At 54.4% G+C, this 23608-nt stretch overlaps 1 protein-coding gene across 6 annotated transcripts in view; it reads left to right on the top strand.

Moving 5' to 3' along the window:
• Positions 1–1375: 1375 nt before the first annotated feature.
• IGDCC3 (immunoglobulin superfamily DCC subclass member 3) overlaps positions 1376–23608 on the top strand; it is a 43242-nt gene continuing 21009 nt past the window's right edge. For 5 of the 6 annotated variants that reach the window (XR_007128870.1, XM_047738689.1, XM_047738688.1 and 2 more), the window contains exons 1-2: positions 1376–1646; positions 3727–4032. Coding sequence is in view for 4 of the 6 variants with exons in the window: in XM_047738689.1 (XP_047594645.1) it covers positions 1568–1646; positions 3727–4032 (385 nt within the window). In the remaining 2 variants the exon portion in view is untranslated. Of the gene's footprint in view, positions 1647–3726; positions 4033–21282; positions 21363–23608 lie in introns of those variants that run through there. The other variant, XM_047738690.1, reaches the window with a different exon arrangement.

Below are 23608 nucleotides of genomic sequence, written 5' to 3'. Positions count from 1 at the left end.
CTCCTGATTCCAAGATTCCAGAGTTGGTATCAAAAGAGAAACCTAGGGGCACCTGGGTGGCTCAGTGGGTTAAACCTCTGCCTTCTGCTCAGGTCATGGTCTCAGGGTCCTGGGATCAAGCCCCGCATCAGGCTCTCTGCTCAGTGGGGAACCTGCTTTCCCCTCTCTCTCTGTCTGCCTACTTGTGATCTCTCTGTGTCAAATAAATAAAATCTTTAAAAAAAATAAAAATTTTTTTTAAAAAAGGAGAAACCTAGTTATTCCTCCTCATCCCAGTCCAATGCTGGAGGAAGAAATAGCTGAATGAGGCAGAGGACCATCTTTAAATCTCCTGATCTTAGAACAGAATAGATGGACTAGCTCATCACGCCAGACTCAACAGAAGATCATTTAATAATGAGTGGCCAAGATTCAAGATGTCTGAGCGTTAACATGGGTATGTATCTCCTAAGAGGTAATACATACCTATCTTCCCTAAAATTCGTGCACTCCTTGGCTCATGTGTTCTCAGACATGAAACATTGAGAGTCTTCTTTGTGACATAGAAATGTTATTGGGAGTTTCGACTTTCAGTTTGCTTTCCCAGATACCAGGTCATTTGTTAGGACCCGCGTCCTTTAAATATCCCTGGCATCGAGCAGGAGAGATAGGATTATCTTTATCTCTCAGATGACCTCTGAGAGTGACTGCCTGGGTTGGCTGGGCTAGACAGCAGGCAGTACTGGGATCGAAACCCACGTTACTTTTGTCCCAGGGCCCTGGGGGAAGCTACCTTCCTACCCCTTCCACCTCCGGTCCACTCAATGCCAGAACTCTGTAGTTTAGAGAGGCCACTCTTGCAGCTAAACGTCCTAGCCTTTGGGTGGCAGGACCAGAAACCACGGAAAACCGAACCTTTGACAAGTTTGTGCAGCTTTTAGGCGATTATCTCGAAAACATATACTTGGACTCGGTGGTGCAGGGTGCAGCAGAAACAGTGGGTCAGAGCATACCCCACGGCTTTGCGTGTTTCTCCGCAGCCCGGACCCACTTGACAGTCCGCTGGCTCTCTCCACTTCCCCGGCCCCCCAAGTCCGGGGCTGGCCCGCGGGCAGAGGGTACGGGGCAGTAGCCCGGGACCGCGCGGGCAGCTCCAGCCACAGTTCAAAGCTCAGGGGGCGCGTCCGCTGCGCAGCCGGGAATGTCCGGCCGCTTAAAGCGCTCGCCGGCTCTTTTGTTCCCCAGACCGGGCCTCCGGGGAGAGGGGCTGGGGGAGGGGACCGGGAGGGGAGGGAAGAGGGGCGGCGGGCGGAGGGAGGAGGGCGGGGCGGGCGCGGGCGGTGCGAGTGCGGAGCGCGCACCCCGGGTGAGGCTGACAGATCGCTGGGGTGGGTGCAAGATGGCGCAAGCGGCGCTCCCCCTGCGCCCCCGGCGCTCCTAGGCAGGCATGTGGCCCCAGCCTGCCGCCGCCCGGGCTCGGCCCCGGCCGGAGCTCCGGCCCCGGCCCCGGCGCCGACCCCGCGGGACGCTGTGAGCCGCCAGAGGCCCCGGAGCCGCGCTTCGCCGAGCCGAGCGGACCGAGAGCCCCATGGCTGCTCCGCGCGCCGCGCCGCGCCGGCTCCTGCTGCCGCTGCTGCTGCCGCTGCTGCTGCCCGCGCCGAGCGACGGTGAGCGCCCCGGGCGGCCGCGGACCGAGCCCCGGGAAGGGCGAGAGGGGAGTAGGTGGGCGCGAGGGGGCGGAACTGGGGAGAGCGGCGCGGACCCTGCGGGCGGACCCGGGGCGGGAGGGACTTGTCCGAGAAGGAGAGCCGAGCGGGACGGGGTGGAGCTGGGGGAGAGGGCCCCGAGGCCGGCGGCCCAGCCGGCAGGAGGATGCTGAGGACGCGGCCCCCGAGGAGAGACTCCGATTCAGGGCGCTGAGGCTCCGGGACTCGGGCAGGACGCAAGCCCAGACCAAGGAGCACGGAGCGCCGCAGAGCAGAAGCGAGACGGGCGGGCGGGCGGCGGGAGTTGGGGAGAGGGAGAAGCGAACCAGGGGGGCACCTCAGGGCCGAGTCCCGTCCGAGGGGGCGGGCCGGGGGGCGCGGAGCCCGGCTGCGGGCCAGAGTAGCCCGAGGCGGCCGAGACCGAACGCAGCCGAGCGGGGGGGCGGGGGGACGGAGGCGGGCCCGACCGGGCACGTCCCGGGTCGAGAGTTGGCCCTGGCACCGGGAGTGCTCGGCGGAGACCGAGGCAGAGGAGGAGGCAGAGTCCCGGCGGGCCGCGCGTGGGGAGGAGGAGACCCGAGGGAGACCGCGCGGCCGGGGAAGGGGAAGAGAAGCCGACCGAGAGGGAGCGAGCTTCGGGGACGCTTACGTGCCGGCCCTTCCCGAGAGGGTGCGCGGGCAGAGCGCCCCTGACCCCGGGCTCGGGGTCTGCCCGCGTTGCTGCCCAGAGCTGCGTCACCACCACCCTGTTCCCTCAGGGGCTGTAATGGGCCCATCTCACGGGAGGGGAGCGCACATCTAGGCCCTTCCCCTCCCACCCCAGGTTCTCCACAGACGCTGGTCTAGGCGGTGTTCTCCCTCCTCTCTGCTCCGGAGAAGCAGAATACCGCGTCCGCATCTAGGAGAAACTTTATTCCTCGACTGCTGTACTGGGGTTGAGTTGGGGGCTGAAGCGGCTGAAATGCAGGGCAGGGGGAGCGTGGGTAGGGGTTTGAAAGGATATGACCCTCAAATGTCTTAAATTATTACATATCCCCGTGGCTGGGGGAATCGTCGGTAAGGCGGGTCCCCCTCCTCCTTTCTCCCCACCCACTTTCCGTCTCCCCCAACCAGGGAGGGCGCTTGTCTGTTGGGGAGGGGCCAGCTCCAGGATCGCTAGTTCCCTGGAAATGTGACGAGGGGGTCGGTGGCTGCCCTTTCAGACCAGGTGGGTTCATTCCTCCCGGAGTGAGGTGATAACTGGCCTGGTAAGTTGCTCGTTGGAGAAATTGGGAACTTGGCATCACGCCTGGGATTGGAGCTCTTGTCCTTCCTGTCGGGCTTCCCCCTCATTCCCCAATCACCTTCTTCCCTCTCTCCTCGTTCCCCTTCTCTTCTTCCAGCTCAGTTTTTGTTCTACGGGAGCGGTGAGGTCGGTCGGAGTAAGGATTCTAGAAATCCTCCCTCTTCCTGAATTTTGGGAACTCTGAGTTGACACTTGGTACCCTCAATTCTTCTTATGACAACAGCAAAACAACCACATAAACCAAAACATAGAGTGCCCTAGGGCAGAGGCAGTGGGGCTGGCACATTGCCTAACCTGTACCTATCAAATGAGGAATGGGATGCTAGGACAGGTTGAACACTTTGACCTTGAAAGTCTGTGAGGCTGCAGTGTGTAGCCAGAGTGATCACAGAAGTGGTAGCAGCCATGTTAGAATCAGTCTTACTTTTGGATCTCAGATGTGTTACTATGAATTGTGACACCCTAGACAAGTTGTTTCATTATCTCTGGGCTTCAGTTCCCTTGTCTGTAAAACGAGGAAACGGTACAAATAATATCTCTCTCTGAGATGGTCTGCTGATTGAGAAAGGTACTGCATAAGACAGCACTTTCTAATGCATAAAATTATATATGTAATAGAGATTTCTACTGACATTACTGAAAGATGGGGTGGATGTACAGTTTTGGGAACTTGGGCCATCTGTGTATGAAGTTCTTCCTGCCTGTGCAGTTCACACTAACCTCTCCTTTTCCTTCCATCTCCCCCACCCGATACAGGTCTCGGCCACTCTGCCGAACTGGCCTTTGCTGTGGAGCCAAGTGATGATGTTGCAGTTCCTGGGCAGCCTGTAGTGCTGGGCTGCAGGGTGGAGGGGACCCCTCCAGTGAGAATCACCTGGAGGAAGAATGGAGTGGAGCTGCTGGAGAGTACCCACGCCACCTTGCTGGCCAACGGGTCCCTGATGCTCCCTCACTTCCAGCTGGATCGGGGAGGAAGCCCCTCAGATGAGGGTGACTATGAGTGTGTGGCTCAGAACCGCTTTGGACTCGTGGTCAGCCGGAAGGCTCGAATCCAGGCTGCAAGTAAGTGGACACCCCTTACTGTTTTTTCCTAGTCTGGGGATCCAGGGTCTGCCCAGGGGTTGGGGTCAGGCGAAGCAATTCCTCTTCTGCAGCCTTCTGGAGGACTGATTTCTCAGCATGGGTCAGTTGAGACGTACATCGTAGTCATTTGTGGCGGTGGAATTATATCCTGTACTCATTTAACTGACTGGAATGGGATTCGGCAAGAATACAGCCAAATACTGCTGGGGGGGGGGAGGGAGAGAAAGAGAGCAAGCTGTATCCAACTCTTGGGTCGGTGTGTCTTAGCTTCCACGTGGCTGCACTGGGAGCGTCCCAGTCCATCGAGTGGGATGCTTGTGTCTCAGGATACAACTGTCATACTTTATGGGTGATTTAAGAGAATTTTGAAGGGCAATTTGGCTACATGCAATTTTAAATTATGTGCTGACTTTCAGATCTTTTGGGTAGGATAATGATATTCGGAAGCTTGTCAACAATTCATTTTACAAAAAATGTGGTAGGTTAATTTCAAGGTTATCACAATGATGACATTACTCCCACTCACCTTCATGCTAATGTGCCTCTTTAAAAAAAATTCAGCTTTATTGAGGGATAATTGACAATAAAATTATAAGTCTTTAAAGTACACATTGTGGTGACTTGACATCTGATGTGTTTTGCACGGGAGAGAAAGGGCCAGGCGGGGTGTTTCAGTTCTAGAATTGTGCTTTGCTTACACTGATCGACCACCAGTAGTTGAGATGAAATGATGGCTGTGTTCTACTGCCCTGTCCCGCAAAAATTCAGTTGTTCTTTAATTTATGCGCACTCGTGGTTGTGTAAGCCAGAATTACCTATGGATCTTGAAGGGGGCAAGCTGGGGATATGAGGCAAGGTGTGTGTCAGGCTTGAGAACCACTGCTCTTGAGAGAAGGTGAAAGTTTTAGCAAGTGCTAGGTAGTTCTCTACCCCACAACTTCGTACTTCTGGGGGAGTGCCCCTTAAAGACGCTGCTTAAAGAAGCTATGCCTTAAAGGTGTTGGTAATAATTCTATTTTTTAAAGATTTTATTTATTATTTATTTGAGAGCTAGCACAAGTGGGGATGGCAAGGAGACAGAAGCAGAGAGAGAAACAGACTCCCCGCTGAGCAGGGAGCTGACGGGGGCTCCATACCAGGACCCCGAGATCATGACCCGAGGGGAATTCGGGCAGCCATATGGGGGCCTGAATCAGCCTTCTTTAGAAGGCTGGGCAGTAGAAGCCCTACCCGTCCTGCCTAACTCCCATGGCATGCCGCTGCTCCCCCAGCTGAGGGCCTGCCAGTTTCCTCCTGGCTCTTAGGGCATTTGCCCAGTTGCTCAGAATGGCTGGTGAGTGATGAATCGTTCTGAGGCAGGAGGCTTCTCACTGAGTTGAAGATGCCCCTTTGTTCTAAAGAAGGCTGATTCAGGCCCCCATATGGAGCTCGCTGGGAGGCAGCCCTGGACCTGGAGACCCAATCACTTCTGGCTCAGTGACCCCTCCACGCCAGCTCTCAGCGGTGCAGGGAAGGCTGGTGCGGCCTCTCAGCAGATGGCAGGGTATGAGGAAGAGAAGCGTGGACGAGGATGCAGGGCAGGGCCCCCAAGATTTGCCGGGGAGAGAAGTAAGATTTCTTGAGGAGAGGATCCCCACACTGTCCCTGGCTTGTGTCAGCACTGGCCCCTACATCGCCAGCCTAGAATTCTGGGAGATAAATCCCAGGTGTTTATATAGCTAATTGTAAATGTGCTTTTCTATAAATGGTAATACCTTCAAGATGTCTGGTCTCCTTAAACTCCTACAGTATAAGAAACTGAGCTGTGGGCTGAGGGAAGGGCCAGTGGGTGAGGTCAGCCTGGTTAATCCTTTGGGGTCCTGGGGACAGCTGGGGGGTTGCCTCTAAGCACCAGCGATCTGATATGGCCTCTCTCTCCTCTGCAAGGCTTGTGACCCCATGGGGGAATGCTTGGGTACCAAGCAACCGGGTGGCTGGATCTCCTTTTCTCACTTCACAAGCTGATGTCCCTAGAAACCTCCAAAGCTGATTAGCTGCCTGAGTTTTCTCCTTTGGTAATAACTCCCTGCCCGTGTGCCTGCGGGCACTGCAGATGTTGTGTGACATGGGAGGGTGCCTTGCTGAAAGGTGTGAGGAGCCCTCTGGAGCCCCTGCCTCTCCTGCCTGCTCCCTGGGGGCTGATGGGGAATCGGCAGGTTCAGCACAACTCACAGACACACAGTCTACCCAGCGGATTCGCCAGTGGGGCACACAGGGGCCCAGGTCTGTGGGGGGAGCCCTGCTGGGGCCTCTGAGCTCTGGGCCTGAGGCCACAACTAGAAAAGCCCCCTCTTGGGGCGCCTCGGTGGATTAGAGCCTCTGCCTTCGGCTCAGGTCATGATCCCAGGGTCCTGGGATCAAGCCTCACATCAGGCTCTCTGCTGGGCAGGGAGCCTGCTTCCTCCTCTCTCTCTGCCTGCTTCTCTGCCTGCTTGTGATCTCTCTGTCTAATAAATAAATATCTTTAAGGAAAAAGCTCCCTCTTCCATCCCAGTGGCCTCAGATGTTGTCATCAAAAGATGGCCTGACCAGGGGCACCTGGGTGGCTCAGTGGGTTAAGGCCTCTGCCTTCAGCTCAGGTCATGATCCCAGGGTCTTGGGGTCGAGCCCCACATTGGGCTCTCTGCTAGGCAGGGAGCCTGCTTCCCTTCCTCTCTCTGCCTCTCTCTGCCTACTTGTGATCTCTCTCTCTGTCAAATAAATAAAATCTTTAAAAAAAAAAAAAAAAAAAGATGGCCTGACCAGGCTGGGCTACATTGCACGCTGGTTCCTTGGTGGCTTCTGTTCCCAGTATCTCCTTTTTAGGACAGAGTGGCTCAGGGTCCTAAGAGTATTCCTGCTTCTGGCATGTCTGGTTTCTCTGGCCTGCAGTTCCATGTGCTTGGGGTCTGGAGGCTGCAAACTGAGACACTTGTTAATAATGAGACAGACACGGACAAGTTAGCCTCTCTCTGGGCCAGATTCCTCACCTGTGAAATGTGCAAATACTCCTACATTTGTGGGATGGTTGGAAGGACTGACACATCCCATGATTTGCCTAGTATAGAGGAGGCACATGGGAGCCAATACGGCATTCTTCATCGAAAGGTGATTTTACAGACATTGCCAACGAAAGCAAACTGCCTGACCGTGTTCCCAGCCCCCAGCTCTCTCCCTCACTGGGATTCGGTTAGGAAGTACACCAGGGAAATCTACCAGGGAGTGGAATTATTGGAGGCAGAGAGCAACTTGTTCTGTTTTAACTCCTTCCTGGGAGGGCCTAGGGATTCTCCCAAGCCTCAGAGTATGGGCTGAAGCCAGGTTAGCCTCTGAAACCCTCTGCCATCCCTCTGGAGGGCCTCTGGGAGGGTATGTGTGTCACCTGACCCAGGGGGAACATGTGCATTGCCTCACACCTGTTGAAGTCTGTGTACCTGGACGACCCCAAAGAGGGATGGGCAATGGGGCGCCTGGCTGGCTCAGTAGATGGAACATGTGACTCTTGATCTTGGGGTTGTGAGTTTGAGCCCCATGATGGGTGTAGAGATTACTTAAAAATAAAATCTTTTGGGGCACATGGGTGGCTCAGTCAGTTAAGCATCTGACTCTTGTTTTCAGCTCAGGTGATGATCTCCCAGTTGTGGGATCGAGCCCCGGGTCAGGCTGTGCTCAGTCCAGAGTGCTTCAGGTTCTCTCTCCCTCTTCCTCTCATTCACAATCTCTCTCTCTCTCTCTTTTTTTAAAGATTTTATTTATTTGACACAGAGAGAGATCTCAAGTAGGCAGAGAGGCAGACAGAGAGAGAGGAGGAAGCAGGCTACCTGCTGAGCAGAAAGCCTGATGCGGGGCTCGATCCCAGAACCCTGAGATCATGACCTGAGCCAAAGGCAGAGGCTTAACCCACTGAGCCGCCCAGGCGCCCCCACAATCTCTCTTTCAAATACATACAAACATACATAAAACCTTTTTTTTTTAAAGAGAGAGGGAGAAGTGGGGGGAGGGGCAGAAGGCAAGAGAGAATCTTTTTTTTTTTTAAGATTTATTTATTTATTTGAGAGAGAGAGAAATTCAAGCAGACTTGGTGTTGAGCCTGATGTGGGGCTTGATCTCAAGACCCTGAGATCATGATGTGAGCCAAAACCAAGAGTCGGATGTTCAACCAACTGTGCCACTCAGGGCCCTGAGAGAGAGAATCTGAAGTGAGCACCAGACTGGGCTCAGTCTCACAACCCTGAGATCATGACCTGAGTGGAAATCAAGAGAGGGATGTTTAACTGACTGAGTCACCCAGGCACCCCCAAAATGAAATCTTTAAAAAAAAAAAAAAGATGGGCTAGATACAAGGAGGGGGGATGCTTGGGGGACCCACCCTTAACTCCCCTCAGGCAGATGCCCTCAGGCCCTACCCTTCACTTTCTGGTCCTATGCCCCTTGGAGAATCGGAGCAAAGATCTATGTGATCTAGAGTGGGACTTCACAAATGCTACTGTGCCCATGAAGTACCTGGGGAACCTGATAGAATTTGTATTTTGAGTCAGTAGGTCTAGGCCAAGGCCTGGGGTCCTGCATGTCTCACCAAAGGCCAGGCGATACTGATGGATCCTGCTGGCTCACAGGTGCTAGAGCAGAGCCCACCCCCCCAGGCCATCCACCAACTCTGGTGTGGGGGTGTGTGGGCAACACAGTGAGGTTGGCAGAATGTGGTGCAGGAGCAAACCCAGATGGGTTTGAACCCCAGCTCTGCCACTCAACGATGAGTTACTAATCCTCTTGAGCCCTCGTCTGAAAAAATGGTCATAACCCTATCAGCCTATCAAGGCTGTTGGAGGATGAAATGAGTAGATTGGGTGTAAAAACCTGGCATGGGGCTTGACCTTTAGACATTAAATAGTTTTGTCAGTGCCAGGTACTGACCACTAATTTAGGATGAGGTTCAGCCTATCTGGATGGTGGCCCAGTCCTCCAAGAGCCAGGATGTCCTCCCTCCCCGCCTGGGGCTGTCCCCACAGGGCAGGCCCAGCGGTGGCTGTGAGGGTAAACTGCAGAAGCTACTGCCCCCCGCTGGACGGACATGGACAAGTCACTTACCTGTTTGGAGTCTTTATTTTCTAGATATAATATTTTGTTATCTTTTAAAATTCCAATGCAAGTTGTTTACACTTACTTTTTTTTTAAAAGATTTTATTTATTTATTTGACAGACAGAGATCACACGTAGGCAGAGAGGCAGGCAGAGAGAGAGAGGAAGGGAAGCAGGCTCCCCGCTGAGCAGAGAGCCCGATGCGGGGCTCGATCCCAGGACCCTGGGATCATGACCTGAGCTGAAGGCAGCGGCTTTAACCCACTGAGCCACCCAGGCGCCCCTACACTTACTTTTTTTGTTTACTTATTTTTTAGCAGTCTCTACACCCAATGTGGGTCTCAAACTCATGACCCAGAGTTGCATGCTCTACCTACTAAGCCAGCCGGGCACGCCTTAGCCTCAAAAATGGGGAAATAGGACTTCCCAACAAAGAATGTTATAAGGATTACCTGTGACAGTCTGGGTGAAGAACTCAGCACGGTGCAAGGCACCTAGAAAGTGTTCCTCAAATATTAACATTATCATTCTGAGGAATGCAGGGTTCTAAGCTCCTCTTGTGCGGATTCCAGGAAGGCCCTTGGTGAGCCCAGACTCCTAGGAAGAGGCTGTGGGGTGGGGCAAGGGGGAGTCTCCTGCTGCCTTCACCGACTTCTCAGACCCTCAGGCACCCACTTCTGAAATCTGATTCATTCTCAACCCACCTGAGGGAAAGCAGTTTAAACAGCTACTCTGGAACCCACTTTTAGCAGCAAGATCCGTGAATCTGTGAATCTGGGATCAGGGTCTGGAGCCAGATCTGTGGAACCAACTCGGAGCTGGGGGTGAGGGGGCAGTGGCAGAAGAACCATGGGCTGGAGCTAATGGGGAGAACAGTTTGTGTTGGGGGGCTCAGTGTATTGAGGGGACCCCAAAGTGTTTCAGGGTAGGGCAGTGGGCTTTGGAGGGAAGCGGTTCCTGGTGCAGTGACTGGGAACCCCAGAGGCCTGTGTCACCTGGAGGTTGGACACTCAGGCCTGTTATATGGAGCCCAAGCTTCTCTCTCCTCCTTGAAGGGCAGCTCAGCTGAGGTATCCCTGAGGAAGCCCCCACCAACTGCCTCTCAATCACACACATCTGCCTACCAAGTGGAGCAGGAAGCAGGTGTCCCAGCGGAAATGTCACTGGTGTGACGAGCGGGCTGGCAGTGCAGAGGCCGACTCTCCTTTCCCACAGCTCACGTGTAACTACACCAGAGTCAGGTGCAAATGGGGGAGGGTCAGGCCCTTTCCACATGCCAGTTGATACCCCACTGACGCTCCTTGGACAGTCCCTAGCTGCTGTGAGGTGTGATGGAAGGGCGCTTGCCTGGACACCGGGCTCCTGCGTAGCTCTGGGCAAGTCACTCGCCCTCTCTAGGGTTTGCTTTCCTTATTGTGAAAGTGGGTGCTTGGGCTCAGGTTCTTGTCTGCTCTAAGGTGTGAAGGCTTGTTTGCCATCCAGCCAGTCCTGGGGACATGCTCGCCTTTGCTGGGCCTTTTCCCAGTCTCTTCTTGCCCATCTGTCCCTTAGCTGATCAGTTTCCTCTCCCCCTGCTAAGGCAGGGTGGATTCGTGGCCTGTGACACTCAGGCTCAAGCTTCCCCTCAGTGATGGCTGCTTACATTGTTAAGTACTGTTTTGTGGCTGGACATTCCATCTGTCTCCTCAACTAGACTTCAGGCTCCTAAAGGGCTTCGCTTTTGTATTTCTCACGTCCCCTCCCTGTGGAGCTTGGTAAAAACTAAATGAACATGTGGCCCTGCGGGTGCAAAGCTCACTCTCCCTTGTTTCTCGTGCTGCTTCTCCCTTGCTTTCTCTCTCTGTGTGTCTCTCCTGGCCTTGTAATTGATAGCATAGCTCAGAGGAGCAGAAGCTCGGGAGCGGGCCGGGTCCGTGAGGGAACAGAGCACACCCGGCACGATCGTGGGTGGCTGCTGCTGGGTGTTTATCTGCAGAGGACCTGAGACTCTTCCTGGCCACATGGGGTGTGAGGCGGAGACCAAAGCACTTGGCACCCTTCAGGCGTGGGTCTCCGGGTCTCCTGCCTTGAACTTCAGTCCCTGGCTGGATGAGGTCCCTGTCCCTAGCCACACTGGCCCCAGCTGAGGGGGGAGGGCCCCCCTGGCCCCCACCCGCAGGACTCGAATGTGGAAGTCGAATGCTTCTGGTTCCCACACCTTGGCTCCACTGTCGCAGGCAGCCAGCTGGCCCCTTGAACACAATGTGCAAATCTCCTCTGTTCCTGTTCCCGGCATTGTCCGTGGCCGGGCGCCTTGGCTGGGAATGTGGGCCCGTGAATAGGAGAGGCATTTGCAGCCTGCAAATGAAACAGGCCCCCAGCCCCCCCTTAGCCCCCTGTCCCCTCCCCGCCCCCAGGGAGAAAGGACTTTTTCACTCCTGGCTTTCTTGTATTGCCTTTCCTTCTCCTCTCCAGAGTCCCTGCCGGCCAGAGAGTGAGTGTGTGTGTGCGCGCGCGCGCGCGCGCGCGCGTGTGTGTGTGTGTGTGTGTGTATGAGTGAGAGAGAGAGAGAGAGACTTTTCACAGCAGCTTGAAGGCTGTTCTACACAGGCTTCAAAAACAGTAGAATGGAACAGAAGGGCATGTGGGATGGAAAACCAAACTGCTCGCAGCTGTCTTTGTTTAAACTGGACCGAGTGATTCAAAAAATGTCTGTCTTGTGTGATTCACCTAGGGCACCCAAAGCTTCTCTGACCATAGCCTTGTTGCACCCAGGAATGGAGAGAACGGTAGTGTGTGTGCGCTGCCACATGGACCTGTGTGGCGACCTGAGCGTGCAGGTGTGTGCCTGAAGAAGGTGTATGGGGCCCAGGATTGGGGTCCCTCTCTTCTCCAAGCACTTCCCTTGGGCATTGTGGCCAGATTGGAAGGCTAGAGTGGACAGAACAGGCACAGGCCAAGAGACAATGGTCGGTGCTGTTTAGGTCCCACAAGGAGTGATACTCAACCAGCTGAAGCGAGAGAAGAGGGAGATAATCCCCAGGTCACTGGTGGAGGGTGGGGGCTCACCTCATAGGCTTGCAGGCATGGAAGCACCTTGGGAGTTGATGCCGTATTCTTAGTTATTTATTAGGCAGTGCCAACAGTCTGATTGCAGTCCGAGCCTGCTGGCCTATGTGGCTCTGTATCCCCACCAAGGATCACTCTTTGATTTCTCATCTTGCTTCCGGTTCACCGCCTCCAAGAAATGCTAACCCAACTCTTGTGACTGCCCTCAAGTATAAGGTTAGGACAGAAGACAGATGGGAGCAGTCCCAGTGGCTTCCTGAGAAGGGGTGCCTGGACATGTGCCACTGGGACCAGTGAAGGTGGAAAGGCAGGGGTTGAGCAGGAGGAGCTCCTGGCCAGACCCCAGACCCCAGGGAGATGGAGGAGTGGGGAGTATGGGCCTACGGCCAGTCAGCCAGCCACCTAATTCAGGCAGGGGGAGAAAAATATGATGCAGTGGGTTCACCTCCCAGCTTCTCCCACCCACTTTTCTCTCTCTCCTCTCTGGATCTTGGCTTTGACACTCTCCCACGGACTGCACTCCACCTCTGCCTTCCTGTGGGGTCATGCTTAACATCTTTGTCTTTATCGCCCTCAGCCCTTGTTCCTCCCGCCCTGTCCTTTCTTCTGCTCCTCTCTCCCTTGTTCTATCCTTCCTCCTGCCTGTTTCTCCAATTGTGGCAACTCCTGTGTCCACCATCCTCTCTTTGCTGGGGGAGAGAGCCCCCCTGAGAAGCTCAGTCCTGGGCACAGAGCAAAGAGATAAGAAAAGGAGACAGAGAGGGTGAGGTTTAAAGATGACCCCCATGGAAATGGTCCATGGCCTCCCCAGCAAGCCAGAGCCCCCTGGGGGCAGACCTTCCCTGGGAGGAATCTGAGAACACTGGCCCCTGCTTGAGGCTTGTCTCTGAGCCTGGACACTGACCACGGTGGGTGGTGGGGGCAGCCCCAGGCCGCTCTCTGGAATGCTGGTGTTGGGTTGCAGTACAGATGCGAGCAGTGATAATGGGCAGGAACTAGACTTTCTGGTCTGGCTGCTGCCCCAAGGCCATTGGAATGTGAAGGGGGGACCAGAGAGAGGCTCTAGGGCCTTAGGGTGGGCAGACGGAGACCAGACCACCTAAATGGAGAGGAGGGGCAGACCACCGTGAGAGAGAACAGAGTCCTCCCTCGCCCTTTCCCTGAGTTGCAGGCTGCAGCAAAAGACCCTGCAGGTCTCCCCCTAGCTAGGACCTTGGAGGCTTCCCAGCCTCCAGCGGGACCACAGGCATCCAGAGCAGAGGGACTAGCTTTGGAGCTCATCTGGTCCAAGCTTCTCATTTTACAGACTTGAAAATTGAGTCTCTAAGTAGGTAACCTGCCCAGGGACTTGGCTGGTTCTCCAGCCTGGGCAGGTAAGAGAGCCTCCTGGGCACGTCACCCCTCTCACGGGCCTGGTGCCTCTCCAGATGGGGAGGGGAGGGATCTTTTTATGTGCTCCCTGCGCCAAGGGGAAGCTGGTACATGTATACATATATTTCTCTTTTTCTTGTGCACTGCCCTGCCCTAGGCTTTATCTGTGGTTGTGGTTCTGGATATTTGTTGACCAGCAAACGTTGAGTGTGGGCTCCTGACATCCACGGGCGTATTTCGGGGGCCTCCAAGTTTCCAGAGCACACTGGATGCTGAGCCTTGTGATTCGAGGGCGACCTATGTGCAGGCACTTGCACTGAACTAACTAGTAAAAGTCTTCCTAGTAATATGGGGCTGCACTGTCCTTAGCCCTTGATGTGTTAATTTACTTAATTCCCACAACATTTCCCTTAATAGGTATTACTAGTCCTATTTTACAGATGAGTAAACAGAAGCCCAGGATGGTTAATTAACTTGCCCAAGGGCACACAGTATAAGTAGGGAAGTTGGGATTTAAACCCAGGTCTGCCAGGCCCAAAGATCAATGGCCTGAGGGCCTTTAGAGGGGGCTAGAGTCCCTGGAGAACATAATCAGAATTACTGCCTCAGAAATAGAACTGGGTACCTTGACACATACAGGGTGGAGATGGGGAGTGTTGGGAACAGAGCCTTGAACCCTGGCCAAAATGGGAGCCACGTCCAGCTGGGCCAGGATGGGCTACACGGCCCCCGCCCAGAGCCGCTGCTGGAGGCCCACAGCGTGGAGGGCCAGTTAGGCTGGCAGGCTCTGCACAGAGAAGTCTTGCTCTACCCCGAGTGCAGGATACAGGTTCCTGGCAGGCGACGAAGTTTAGAGGGTGCCGGGGCTGCTGGCGCTGGAGGTGGGAGTTGCTTCTTCCCGAGGAGGAAAGACAAGTTCCCCTCCCCCGTGGGGCCCCCTCAGCTCCCTTTCCCTTTCTTGTTTCCGCATAATGACGCTGATTGCTCCACATCTGTCATAATTACTCTTTGTTTGAAAATTCAGAACAAATCACAGGAGAGGAACTGGTGTGGCTAGAGAAGGATCCTTCTCCCCAGGGGTCCTGTTGGGGTGGGGGAGAGGAGGAGGAGAGAAGAGACATAATCAGCCTACAGGAACCAAGCTGCTGATTGTCCTTGTGCTGTCCCTTTGCCTGGGCAGGGTAGCCTAAGGCCTCCTGGGGTTGGATGCCTCTCTCCTGAAGCCCAAAGCTACAGTTCCTGTCTGCTGGGGTGGCTGGGAGAATCCGCCCCCACCCCACCCTGGAGGAGGGGTCTCCGTTTGGGCCCCCACCCTCCTGGCCCCACTGAACAATAGGTTGGATGGCAGGCTTCTTGAAGCAGGCTTCTTGGTAACCTGAGCAGCACAGCAGAGGCTGTGCGTGCTGGAAGGGTGCAGGGAGACTTACTGGCAAGGGGAGAGGGAAGTTCTTGCTGGGGTCCTTGGATCAGAGCAGGCACTGGGTCTTGGGGTGACAGCCAGAAACAGGGGAATTGTACTTCTGGGAAGCACAAAACCCATCCTCTTGCGATCCAGCAGCTTCCCTGGTGCTCAAGGTTTCCTCATAGTCACCCCCCACAGACCTGACCTCTGCTGCTGCTGCTGCGAGTCCTGCTTCCTGCCCCCATGCCCAGCCTGAAGGCTCTTGGTTTGGGGAAGCTGATAATTCCTGGGGCATGTGCTCTGGCCTGTGGCCCTGCCTGCCACCAGCATGCCTCCATGTCCCCCCTCCCAACCAAGCCCCTTCCCACCTGGGATTGTGTCTGCAAAGCCTCTGCACAAGTTTGTGGGGAGAAATCAAGGACAGCCTGTAATGTGTCCCCAGACCCCACCTGTAGTAAAACTCCACTCGCTCTTGCCATGGGACGGTAGTGGGAGGACCGACACCCTCAAGGAGCAGAACCATTGTGAGATGCAGACAGACTAGAGCTGAGGCTTGGCTCAGCTCTGGGTTCAAGCTTTCTGCTCCCTACCCCCAAAGCTGCTGGGCCTCAGTTTGTCTTGGTGGGAGTGGGAGGGAGTGCTGCCCTACTTGGTCTTTGAAGGGGAGAGAAGGAATAGGATCCAGGCATTTGTGGGGTGTAGGGTCCTACCTCCCCACCCCCTTGCCACCACAGGTGGCAGCTGGCACCCTTTATTGGGACTTTAGTGGGTTTTGGTGTTAGCAGGGCAGGAAGCTGAAGGGAGGGGGAGAGCTGAAGCCAGGGCCCCACACCAGGTACCTGGCTTACACTGGCTTGGAAGGGACACCTCCTGTGGCCCCACCACTATTGAGGGTCCTGGATTGACTCAGACACCGTCATGCTTACTTCTGTGCCCTCCCTGGATCCCACCTCTAGATTTTCTAGTGTAAATTTCTAGTGTAAACTCACCCCTGTATGACTTTGGACCCGTCAGTTCACAGTGCCTCAGTTTCCTCATAGGTGGGAGGCAGTGTGAAAAGAGCCAGATTAAAAGATTCCTCAAGTCCCTTCTACCTTCTAAGGTTTGGAGGCGCTGACTCGATTTTGTCTTGCACAGCGTCCCTCCTCCCAACCCCTCCCCTCCGCGCCCCTCTCCAGGCTTGCTCCAGCTCTCTCCTCCGTCTCCCTCTCTCGGGCTCTCCTGGTGCGCTGGGCTTGGCCTCCTCCTTTTCTAAATGTTAGGATCAAAGTTTGGCAGAAAAGCTCCCCCGCCGTTCTTACTCGCCTTTGCTCCCCCTCGCCCCCGGCCGGTCGTGCACGTGTCCCAAGTCCCCAGACTGCGGCCGTCCCCGCCTCGTTCCGGAGGGCGCGCGCCAGGAGCCGGGGCTCCGCTCCCCACCCCGGGCCCCGCTTGTTGTCACAGCGGCGGCGGGAGGAGGGATGATCCACCCCAGACACCAAGCGCGGCCGCCTCTCGCCCAGGCCGGGCCTGGCGGGCCGGGCGGGCGGCAGAATCAATGTGCATTCAATTAACCCCGCGCCGCGCAGTCGCTGGCCGCCGAGGCCCCGTGCCTCATGCGTCTGTGAGGGTGTGAGGGAGGACGTGTGTGCGTGTGCAAGTGTGTGAGTGTACGCTGTCTGTGAGTGTCCGGCTGTTCTCGCTTCCTGGACTCGGTGCCTGGCGCGGGGGGGGGGGGGGGGCACTACCCCCCAGGGCTGCGCTGGCCAGGGTGGGAAGGGACATTTTACCTGGTAACTTAGGAACTCGCCCCTGCCAACCTGGGGCCTGGAACTGGTCTGGGGCAGGAAGATGGAGCGTGGGAGTGGAGGGCTGGAGGTCCCTAGGCCTCCTCCCCGTTGGCTTGGGGTTGTAGGCCAGGGATTTCTGACCGCGGGCTAGAGCTAGACCAAAGTTTGTGGGCAAATCTTTAAGCAGGCCAGCTCTAGGGGCAAAGGAAGCAGAGAGGGTCCTAGGGCCCTTACGGAAGGACAGACTTGAACACTAGGATGGGTGCTTGGGGGTGTTCTCACCCCAAGGCAGACAGGAGTGGGGAATAGGGGAGCTCTCCAGGCTTTGCTCATTCACCCTGATCCTACTTTCCCCTGTTCCTCAGCCTCCTGCCCATGTTTCTCATAACCCTGCTGCTGAAACAGGTCCAGAAGAGAGGGCATTGCCCCCAAGTTCTGGGCATACAGAGCTGGGACAGAAGGGGTGTGATGTTCTTTTCAACATGCTGATTGGCAAAATGGGATTTGGGCTCCTGCTCAGAGCCACGATCTTAGGGAATTGAAATCCAGTCTTTGGCTCATGACAAACAATTCTCGGATCTTTTTCTGCCATCTTCACATCTGGTTTGTTTTTTTCCTCACTACCCCCCTTTTGGGTTATTGTTTTTCCCCACCAACCTGGCTTATCTGGAACATCCCCCTCTTTCTGCAGCAATTTCCTTCACCCTAATTTTTTGAGGTCTCTTGAAATTGTATTTCAGGGGCGCCTGGGTGGCTCAGTGGGTTAAGCCGCTGCCTTCGGCTCAGGTCATGATCTCGGGGTCCTGGGATCGAGTCCCGCATCGGGCTCTCTGCTCAGCGGGGAGCCTGCTTCCCTCTCTCTCTCTCTCTCTGCCTGCCTCTCCATCTACTTGTGATCTCTCTCTGTCAAATAAATGAATAAAATCTTAAAAAAAAAAAGAAATTGTATTTCAAACCTCAAGCACCTCAGAGAAGCCCTAATTTAGTCTCCCTTGCAGATTGGATTAGAATATTCTTGATTCCATTATGTCAGCTCACCAGTAATTTCACGTAGAATGAGCCTCACGATTGAGCCTCTTTGATATTCCTGCTCTGCTGTGTTTCTGGTTTGGCTTCTCAAATCAGTAATTTTCCCATCAAACTGTGGCAAAAATCAAGATCACTGCAAGTAAGCCAGTAAGTGTAACACTGATGGGATCAAGGCTTTCCTGAAATAAAACGATGTAGTTTTTATTACATCAATTAAAGAAGCATTTGTTATGCTTTTTTTTAAAGATTTTATTTATTTATTTAACAGAGATCACAGGTAGGCAGAGAGGCAGGCAGAGAGAGAGAGAGGAGGAAGCAGGCTGCCCGAGGAGCAGAGAGCCCGATGCGGGGTGGGGGGGGGGCTCTATCCTAGGACTCTGGGATCATGACCTGAGCGGAAGGCAGAGGCTTTAACCTACTGAGCCACCCAGGCGCCCCTCTTTATGCTTCTTTATGGGCTTTATGCCCAGCTTTGTTTTGGGGGTGGGGCGAATCCAGGTACACAGTCCTTTCTGGGACAATGAGTATATAGCTTGTCCCTCCCCACTGGTCTGCAAACTCTTTGAGGGGAGGGGCTAGCTTCGCTGGGCATCCTCAGTGCTGGGCACAGTGCTTGGCCTGGAGTTGGTGCCTGATGAGGGTGAGCAAATGGGGAGCCGTGGGTACATGAAGTGGGAGGCTAGGAATACCTCCTGCCTGCTGGGGGTTACTTACCCTCTGGGGTTCAACAGCCCAGTTTGGAGAACGGCAGACAAAGTTACATCAGAAGTTATTCCTCATGGGCCTACAGGTATAGTTTTACCTGTGCCATTCTCCGCTAGCTTCTGAGCAGAGAGTGGTCCTGTCTGCATCTAACTGTATCCTAGGGCTCTCATCCCAGCCTCTTCTGGTCTTAAAGAGCACCCGGCTCTCCCTATTCTGTTCCCTTCCTTGAAACATCCTACTTCCAAGGTCCCACCACTGGCCACCTTGGGGAGGGGAGGGATTCAGCTGAGCTACAGGTGCTACTCCTTAGTGCTGAGTGGGAAGGGCTTGGCCTGGCAAGTTCAGACCTCGGTCCTGCCACTGCAGGAGAGGTGACTATCAGTACTCAGTCACGCAGAGGTGGGGGGGGGGGCATGGAACAGACACCCTCCCAGACAAGCTGGAGAAGGTCCCAGAATGCCAGACTAGTGGCCTCACCCCGAAAAGAGCTTACAGGCCAGGCCAGTTTCCATTTGAACAAGCATCCCTCTGCCCTCCAGCTTCCTGTAATCCCCTTCAGAAACACTAGCCCTGCATGTCCGTGCCAGCCTTCCTGTTATCTTTAAAAGTCATAACCATGATAACAAAGCCTCCTGTGAATATTCACATGTTGCTGTGGGAATGGATAAGGGGGGAAAAGCCCAGTATCATTATTATACTCATTATCTTTATGTCAGAATTCTCACCCATGGAGCATTTTAAAAACTTGCTTATGGTGTTCAGTTTGGGGAAAGAAGAGATATGAAGAGAACTAGGCTTCTTTTTAAAGCACTTTTTTAGTTAAAAGTGTTGAGTCTCTAATTTGGGCCTGGAGGCTCCTCTTGGTTTTTGAACAGTGGATCATTTTACAAAGTATAATTTATCTGGGAATTAGACATTTAGGCTTCTGACTGAAATCTGGGCAAACCATAAAGGCACACATAGAGTCATAATTGTATTTGTAGTTTCTTTTTGAATGGTCATTTTAGTCTTTTAAAGTAAAGCTGGTGGCCTGTATGTCATCAAAATGATCTTTGATCTACCTAACTAATTACCTTTTTTTTTTCAAGTTTTTAATTCCAGTTAGTTAACTGCTACTAACTGTCTTGTTTCCTTGGATAAATCCTTTTTTTCCTCTAACTCAGGGGACTTTAAGCATCATTCCTTAGAGTCCCTGAGTCTGTGGAGGGGGCACAGGGGCTGGAGATGGGGAAAGAGGGAGGCCAGATTGGGGGGGCTTCAGGCCTCCCACATTTACTCCATCCACAGCAGCCCTGCATTATCCTTTGGTTTTGTTTTTTTGTTCTCGAAACCAATTAACTAGGCAGATCAACTAACTAGGCGGATTGGCCTAAGCGGGGGAGAGTTCACCAGCAGCAGGTGGGTGCTGTGATGCCCAGCAAGCTTAGGAGTGTGGACCCTTGGGAGGGGGTAGAAAGACTCTAAAATACAGAACTAGGAGGATTATAAAGAAAAACATTATTACCGCATCTGAGGGTAGGACCAGGGTTAGATTAAACCTTGGTTCAGGATTGAGTCAGAAAAACAGTGAGCTATACCTACAATCTCCTCTCTTTTAAAAACATGCTTTTCCTGTATCACTGTTAACAGCTAGTGCTTGTTACCATTAATTATGGTCGGTTGGTTGGAGCAAGGCAGAATTTTGGCTCAACAAGTGTTTTCCATTCTTTAATTTTATTCTCAAATTTTATTCTCAAATGGATGAACGGGTGGGTAAATGGTTGGTCCTGTTTAAGAGTCTGGCTATGCACTGCCTGTAACGGGTTTATAATCCAGTTGTGGCCACTCAAACATTAGAAAGGATTGCAGCTTCAGAAAGCCATGATGAGCATCTAATCATCGGTGCTAACTGAGGGCTACTGGTTCAGCCCAACAGCCTCCTGTTGATCAGAGCAACAGACCAGACCCTTTTATCATTTGATAAGAGTATTGGAACATGTGTATAACATTCTTCCTTTAAGGCAGAAAGAGTCTAAGAGCCCATCAGAAGGGATTAGGAAGTGCATGCTTCCAGGAAAAGGATATGTGGACTTGAGGGATATTAAAGCAGCTCAGTTCTCAAATCAACAGCTCTCAAAGAGCTACTACCCTGTGCCTACCTGCTTCTGAGCTAAGGGCTCAGGGATAGAAAGATAAGACCCTTCCTGATGTTGAGAGTTGTAATCTCCTGCCCCTTCCCCTCTAAAAACAAAACAAACCAAAAACAAGCAAGCAAACAAAAACCCCCACCTTATTTGGTGGTGATAGTAAAGAGAAGGCAGCCTGTTGTAGCCCACAAAATCTATTGAATGCATAAAGAATGTGTTCATCAGCTTATCTGGCTGCACCTTGATTGCCTTTGGTTCTGCTTTCTAAACTGAGCTCTCTTACACCCTTTCCAGCTTAAAAAGTGAGGGGAGATAGCCTGGGGCAAGTAGGATTCCTGATGCTGAGTGGGGTTTCCACAGGCCTGTTGTTGGAGCTGCAGTCTTACCCATCAGCCCGCCACTCTGCCTGGATCAGAACAGTGGCCTCGGTGCTTGGGGCACCCCATCCTGACCCTCTGTAATTCAGACCTCCCTTTTCCAACCATTTTCCAGCTTCCTCCCGGAGGAGGCGAGTGCCTCCGTCAGTCCAGGCTCCCCGCGGCTCTTCTTCCTTCCCCTTCTTTCCCGGGTCTTCCTCTCCTGCCTTCCGTACTCCTCTCTCCCAGCCATCCAAACTGCGGTTCCCTCGCCGGTTGTCTCACGTGTTCCCAACCACGTTTAACCAGGCCGCTGAGCGCCGCGCCGAGCCTGGTTTGCGGAGGCAGAGGAGAGCGCTGGGCGAGCCCAGTAGGCGCCCTAAGAACCGGCGGGTGGAGAAGGCAGGTGAGGAGCGGGTGGTGGGGCCGGAGGCGGTTGTTCCCGCGCGGCTTCCTCAGTTTCCCCTTGGCCGCGGGGGCCGGGCCCAGCTGGGGAATTTGCGCCGCCGCGGGGGGAGGGGGCGGCGGGAAATGGTGCCTCGCTCGCCCCAGCGACATCAAACCCTCGTTTGGCGTGTGAGGACAATGGCTGTCTTATTTTCTCCATTCGCTGCGCACAATGCCGGATTCTCTCATTCACCCGCGGCGGTGCGAGCGAGGTAATTAGCCAGCGCCATTCAGCGCGGACACTACCGCTATGCGGGGGGGCGAGGGCGCCCGCCCCGCGGGGATTAGCGGCGGGTCGGGGTGTGCAGCTGCGGCCACTTCAAAGGGGCCCGGCGGCCCGGCCGGCTGTGGGAACCGGCGCTGCCTCCCTCGGGAGCCGCCCGCCCGCCCGGCCCCGGGCCGCTGCGCTCGGGACCCCGCGCTCCTCGCGGCCCGGCCCGCGCCCGCCGCCGCCTGCCCGGGCTGCCCGCGCCCCGAGCTCGGCGGCCACTGTCGCTCCCCATCACACTGCCACTTTCATCACGACCTCGAGGGCTTCTTTCTTTCGAGTCCCAGGAGTCAGAGGGCACGGTGGGGGGGGGGGGAGCTGGGGGGGTCGGGGGAGGAGCGAGGGGGATGGGAGCTTGACACAAAGCGCTGACCTCCGAGGAGAGGAGCAGATGGTCCCACTTACTCCTGCCGCCGAGAGAGCGGCTCTCAGGGCCCCAGGCTTGGGGCGCTGACCCCGCCCTCCGTCCCGGGGACTGAGCCTGGGGCCCCGCAGGGGCCGGGCTCCCGCACGCCAGTCTACCCGCCCGCCGCCCGCTCTGCGCTTCGTGGCATCGCAGTCACACCGCGGGGATCAGCCGGCCTTGAGCAAAGCTGCGGGGGGTGGGGTGGGGTGGGGGCGGGGCCGAGAATCTGCCCTCCTGAGATGCTGGAACCTAAGAGGAGATCACATTCTCAAGAACCTGCCAGACCGGGGGTTCCCAATCCGGGCTGTGCATTTGAGACACCCTGTGAGCTTTAAGAGAGACAGATTTCTGAGCGCCGCACCTGACCAAAGGCTCTCCATCTAGGCATTGGAGTCCAGAAATCTTCGTCGTTAGCGGGCCTCCTGGTGTGAGAACGGTGGCCCAGCCTAACTGCTTCATTTTCATTGCAGAAGCTGGGATTCCCATAGAGGGGTAACCTGCACCAGAACAGACACTGGATTGTGGTGGGGTGGGGACTTGCGTGGGAGAGAGGATGATTGGGGAGGGACTCCCCAAGCCATATGACTCTTAAAGTCAGCATTCAGGAAATAATTTGTGAGCACTTATTATTTACCTAGTGTTTATTCTAGGTACTCAAGGTGGAAAGGTACCGTACTGTTCTCTGCCAGTAAGGAACTCATGGCTAGAAGGTAGATTGATGTGTGAACAATGGACTCTAATACAGATGAGGACAAGGAGAGAGGCACAATTAATTCTGCCTCCTTTGGGAGATGTGGAGGATGGGGCTGCTGCTAGAGAAAGGAGCAAAGTGTCCCAGGCACAGGGGACAGCTGAAGTAAAGAAATAGAAGTGTGAGCATTATAATATGTCCAGGGAAGGCAAACTTGTCTCACACGGTCAGACTACAAACCATATGAAGGCAGAATTAGCTGGCTTTCGAGGCCAGAAAGATGAAACAGGATCTAATAATGAAGACGTCAAATGGCATCCCAACGAAAGTGCTTTGATTGAAGGCAATGGAGAACCACCAAAGGTGTTTATGGGTAGGAAGATAATTATGGCTTGGGATGGGGGAAGAAGAGGGAGAGCGGGCTGCAAGTGGGAAGGCTGGAGAGGGGAAGCTATTACAGAAACACCTATTACAGAAACACCTGAGAGTAATAAGCCAAGGCAGTGGGATGCAAGAGAGACAATGCACCAGGATTTGGTGACCAGTTAGTTGGGGGAGATAGGGAGAAGGATAGGGCCGTGGCCCACTGGTTTGTTCATAGCTTGGCAGCTGGTACATGACGATTAGTAAGAGAGGGAGAGGGAGAGCTTAGGGGTGTGGGTACGTGTGGTGACTCCTTTGAATTTTATGGGAAAGCTTTTGAATCTCTTTGTGGAAGATGGTTCCTAGGGCTTTGGGAGACCTCTGACAACTAGAGGGCAAATAAGTCTATTTCCAAGAGTTGACAGCCCCTTATACCAACCAAGAAACTCTGTAATCCTCTTATGGAATATAATCCTC

This window comes from Lutra lutra, chromosome 7, assembly GCF_902655055.1.
Source record: "Lutra lutra chromosome 7, mLutLut1.2, whole genome shotgun sequence".
Taxonomy (NCBI): Eukaryota; Metazoa; Chordata; class Mammalia; order Carnivora; family Mustelidae; genus Lutra; species Lutra lutra.
This window is presented reverse-complemented; position numbering and strand designations above follow the sequence as displayed.